Consider the following 5000-nt stretch of genomic DNA (forward strand, 5'->3'; position numbering starts at 1 on the left):
TATATATATATTATATATATTATATATATATATATATATAATATGTATATGTATATATATATGTATATGTATATGTATATATATATATATGTATATGTATATATATATGTATATGTATGTGTATATATATGTATGTATGTATGTATGTATATTTATATGTCCATCCATGTATGTATATGTAGATATATGTATATACATGTATATATACATACATGTACACAATGAATAACAATTGATTTTGTCAATAATGATTGTCAATATTTTCCAGAACAATGTAGAGCCAATGGTAATTGATATGGCTGTAGAGGAAAATGACAACACGGAAGAAGAGCCTGTTATTGTGGAGAGCACGTCCTTGGTGAGTAACAAGACACTGGTTAGTTTTCTTGCTGGATGAGTTGACCCTTTGCTAACTAAAGCTATAGCTTATCAAGTTTGATTGAGTTGTGTATAATTTTTTTTTTTTTAGTGTGTGTGTGTGTGTGTGTGTGTGTGTGTGTGTGTGTGTGTGTGTGTGTGTGTGTGTGTGTGTGTGTGTGTGTGTGACTTCTTGATTTTTGTGTGTGATTTATAGATATGGTATTCATTTTTGTTTGTCATTTCACAGGACCTAGAGACATATGCCAACAGCTACACGGGTTTAGCAAAACTGCAACGTCTCATCTTTATAGCTGACCGATGTCCTCAACTTCGTGTAGAAGCCCTGCGTATGGCCATACATTATGTACAGACTACATACAATGTCAACCTATACACACAACTCCACCGGAAGTTGCAGGAGGCAGTTAGGTATGTTTACTTTTGTTCTGGTTTTAGTCTAAGTAAAAAGAAAGAAAAAAAAAGAGAGAATTAGAGAGAAAAGTTCCTGTATCCTGACTGACATTAATTTCAGGGGCAGATACTAAAAGCTATAAAAGATGATGATTGATTTTGAAGAGAATTCTACATCTAAGATGAAACTATGCAACACCTACAAAGGATCATCTTTTCTATTAATCCATATTTCAAGCAACTATGTTTGTATTAATATATTTCCTATCAAGTTATAGTCATATAAAACCTCACAAAATTATTAGAACACTCATTTATATCATTCATAACATTTGTCGGAGTGTATTCTGACTTTCGTGAATTCCAGTAGTTCTGATTTTCACATCTTTTTTTTCAGCGGAGCAAATGCAGGGAATGCTAGTCTACCAGATATAGCTGGGGGTCAGGTAGGAGGGGGCTCTGTGGCAAACCTACCTGCCCTTGACATGCAATGGGTTGAATCTCGTGCCAAAAAAGCTGCACTCAAGCTTGAGAAATTGGACACAGATTTAAAGAATTCTAAGGTAAGGATGTCACTCCAAGAGAGCAGGTGGTCGAAAATTGTGGTTGTAAAGGGGATGTAAGAGAGATTTAGAGATGGTTAACCCATTGACAACCAGGATTGGACCCTCCAATATGTTTTTGTTTTAACTTAGATGGTTCCACAAGTGCCTAAGCACCAAGGGATGATTAGGCATCCCTAATAGATCTCCTGATGTGATTTTTCCTTTTGCTATTATTGATAACCTACTGATGTCATTTTTCCTATTGCTATTATTGATAATAGTTTAAGTGTAGTAATGATAATAGTAATGATGATATTTTTTAATGAAAATTCAGGGAATGGTGTAAATAGGTGAGATCATTACTTCATATTCAAGGAAATGAAGGACTTGTTTACATGTGGTATCCTTTGATCTATGATGAAATATGTAGTCCCAAGAAGCCTGTGGTGGGTTAGGTTCAGGATACCTGCTCTCAAACTTATCCTTCCATAAATGTTAACCTGTTGCCGATGGGGCTATTTTGGCTCCAAGTGGTCGAAACACCGGGATATATCAAACGTGTTAACCTCAGGATTCTCGCCCGCATTGGCTGCGGCCAAGCACTATACGCCTGAGCACCCGGTGTGCCGGCCAGGAGGATAGCCACAACAAAATTTCTCGACCCTGCGGCTGACACTGCCACCACTTGAAGTGATATCTTGTTACTCATTGTTAACAGGTTAATAATGGATAATGTGATATCACGTCATGTGGTGGCAGGGACATGATATCACGTCATGGCTTTTATTATTGCTGTCACTCTGGCCCTGGGGTTAAGTTTAGGCATAGCCAAAACCACCCTGGCATCTTTTTTTTTCCTCTCTGTATTAAAAATGAACAGGATGTAAAGAATCACAAGATTAAAGTGACCAGCTCTCTCTCTCTCTCTCCCACAGGTTAATAGTATCAAGGAATCTATTCGGCGAGGTCATGATGACCTTGGTGATCACTACCTTGACTGTGGTGACCTCTCCAATGCCCTCAAGTGTTACTCACGCGCACGGGATTACTGCACTTCCTTCAGACACATTATCAACATGTGTCTTAACGTGATTAAGGCAAGTTTTCAAGGAGTTTGTATTTGCTGGTTGAGGATTTCAGGGTGAGAGATTATTTTTTTTCAAGTATGTGGTGAAAGGTATTCATCTTTATGGTTAAACTGAAAAACTTAATTTATATAGGATGTTGATGATTTGTAAGTCAGGAATTGGGTTGATTAGATTAAAGAGCATAAATTGATTAATTGATTATTTCTTAGTGTCCTGATCTTGATCTTTAGATTTAATTTTCATAGCCAAACTCTGTGTGGTATGTTTAATACAAGACTTTAGACTTATAAAATGATTATAAAGTAAGTAATCATATTTTATCATAGGAAGAATAAACTCATCACCATAATAAAAAGGGTGAGTGGTCATTACAAAAGAAATTATAATTCTAGGTTTTCTCTTTCTCTTGATCTCTTTGGCAGTATTCAGGATGTTATGATACAATTCATCAAAATGAAATATAATTTGTTATCCTTATTTACCAAACCTTGACCCAATGCCATATTAAAAAGATTACTACTAGCCTAACTGAGTGTTCCTGAGTCCCATTAGCTTCCATTAATTTCAGAGTGTATGGGTTTACAATGGCTCTGGTGTGCCATTGATGTTTTGCACTTGTATAAAAGATATAATGTTCATAAACTTTCCAGCCAATATTTTTGTATTAAACTTCCTTTTTAAACTTTCTTTATCATTTCAGGTTTCAATTTACCTAAACAATTGGTCACACGTATTGAGCTATGTTAGCAAAGCCCAAGCAACTCCTGAGGCATCTGAGTCTAGGGTGAGTCATGTTTTTGTGTCACATTGCAAGTTGACAAATTTGCAATTTCAAATTTAAAAGTTACCTATATGAAGATTTGGCTTTTGCTTTTTAATTTACAATAGGCTGCAGTTTATTTCATGTATATATGTACATATATTTCTTGTTGTTATGATTTTTTTATTTGTTTATTTATTTCTCCTTTTATTATTGAAGCTTACATTACATTCCATGATGAATTACGTTTTTGTAATGCCAATGTGTATTTCAAGGGATGATAACAATGTGTATTTTAATGGGTGATTGACATTACATTGATTTTTGCTAGCTTGAAAACAAAAAAGAAAAAAAAAACTTTCAGACTAAAATTCCCATTATTTGTTAATGTGTCTGACGAGGGACTCCCTTTTTCCAGCCAAGCAGTAACAAAGACCAGTCAGCTGTGATCCAGACAAAACTCACCTGTGCTGCTGGTTTAGCGCAGCTTGCTACAAGAAAATATAAGGTATGAAAGAAGTATATGGTATCACCAATTTTTTTGTTTGTTTTCATTTTTGAAATTATTATTATTTATTGTTGTTATTTTGATTTTTGTTATTATTACTGTTATTATTATTATTATTATTATTATTATTATTATTATTATTATTATTATTATTATTATTATTACTATCATCATCATTATTATCATCTTTATTATTATTGATGATTTATATTCTAATAAATATTTATTTAATCATAAGAGTCACATGCTCGTGGGAACTTGATGTAATTAGAATGTAAAACCTTTTTTTGTTTTTCTGAAGATTTTTGTTGGTAATCAATGAATTATTCCATTGTGCGATTTTTTATTTTCACCTTCCAACTTTCCACCTTTAACCCATTGCTGATGGGGCTGTTTTGGCTCCAATTGGTCTAAAAAATGCTGTGACAACTATCGTCATGTATGTTGTGGCTCCCGCTGTCAGGCCAAAAACTTTTGTGTCGTGGATGTCATGACACCTGTTTGCAATGGGTTAATCCTTCCACATAAGGCTAAATTTGTTTAGAGCAAAAAATATTTTAGAATAGCTCCTTTTTCACTCCTAACAAATATGATCTTCTCTCAGATTTCTCTCTTAATTCTAGCTTTATTTTTCATTTGCAGGCAGCAGCCAAAAGTTTCTTGGGAGCGCAGCTGGATGCATGTGACTTCCCTGATCTTCTATCCACATCAAATGTAGCCATGTATGGTGGCCTCTGCGCTCTGGCCACCTTTTCTCGTCAGGAACTACAGAAACTTGTTATTTCTAGCAGGTGAGGTTGTATTCTTGCTTGCTTTTGTATAGAAATGATTTTGCTAATCATGTTAATGTTACTGTTTTATTTTATTTTTTAAGTCTCTATCTTTCCATTAAATTTATGTATGTTTTGAATCTACTCATAATAAAAAGACAAAAAATAGCATCACCTTGCTATACATGGGAATAAAACAGTTGCTTCTTAAGCTTCAATGATGAATTTTCAAAAGACTGAAGATGTTATGACATAAACTCTTTCCTGTTTTAACCTAATGCTATTATATTATTTGCAGTTCTTTTAAACTGTTCCTGGAAGTTGAGCCTCAATTACGGGATATCATATTTAAGTTCTACGAGTCAAAGTATGCCTCCTGCCTCAAGCTCTTAGATGAATTGAAGGTTTGTGGCCATTTTACATATAATGTGGTAATCAAGATAATGCTGATGATAATTGTAATACTATATTCTGTGAAAAAAATAACTTCATCTGTGTTATATACTTAAATGTTATTGATGAACAAAACAAAACCTAGTCGTAACTTTTGATATCCTT

At 34.0% G+C, this 5000-nt stretch overlaps 1 protein-coding gene across 1 annotated transcript in view; it reads left to right on the top strand.

The window, feature by feature from the left end:
* The window catches only part of CSN1b (COP9 signalosome subunit 1b), a 19856-nt gene that overhangs the window by 7830 nt on the left and 7026 nt on the right, over positions 1-5000 (top strand). The window contains exons 2-9 of the mRNA XM_086555600.1: positions 269-358; positions 608-789; positions 1169-1334; positions 2252-2413; positions 3105-3188; positions 3583-3672; positions 4315-4463; positions 4741-4846. Coding sequence (XP_086411726.1) covers positions 269-358; positions 608-789; positions 1169-1334; positions 2252-2413; positions 3105-3188; positions 3583-3672; positions 4315-4463; positions 4741-4846 — 1029 coding nt within the window. The remainder of the gene's footprint in view (positions 1-268; positions 359-607; positions 790-1168; positions 1335-2251; positions 2414-3104; positions 3189-3582; positions 3673-4314; positions 4464-4740; positions 4847-5000) is intronic.

Source organism: Penaeus japonicus, unplaced genomic scaffold (genome assembly GCF_977035675.1).
Source record: "Penaeus japonicus unplaced genomic scaffold, GWHDUDI00000001_assembly GWHDUDI00000031, whole genome shotgun sequence".
In the NCBI taxonomy this organism is placed as follows: Eukaryota; Metazoa; Arthropoda; class Malacostraca; order Decapoda; family Penaeidae; genus Penaeus; species Penaeus japonicus.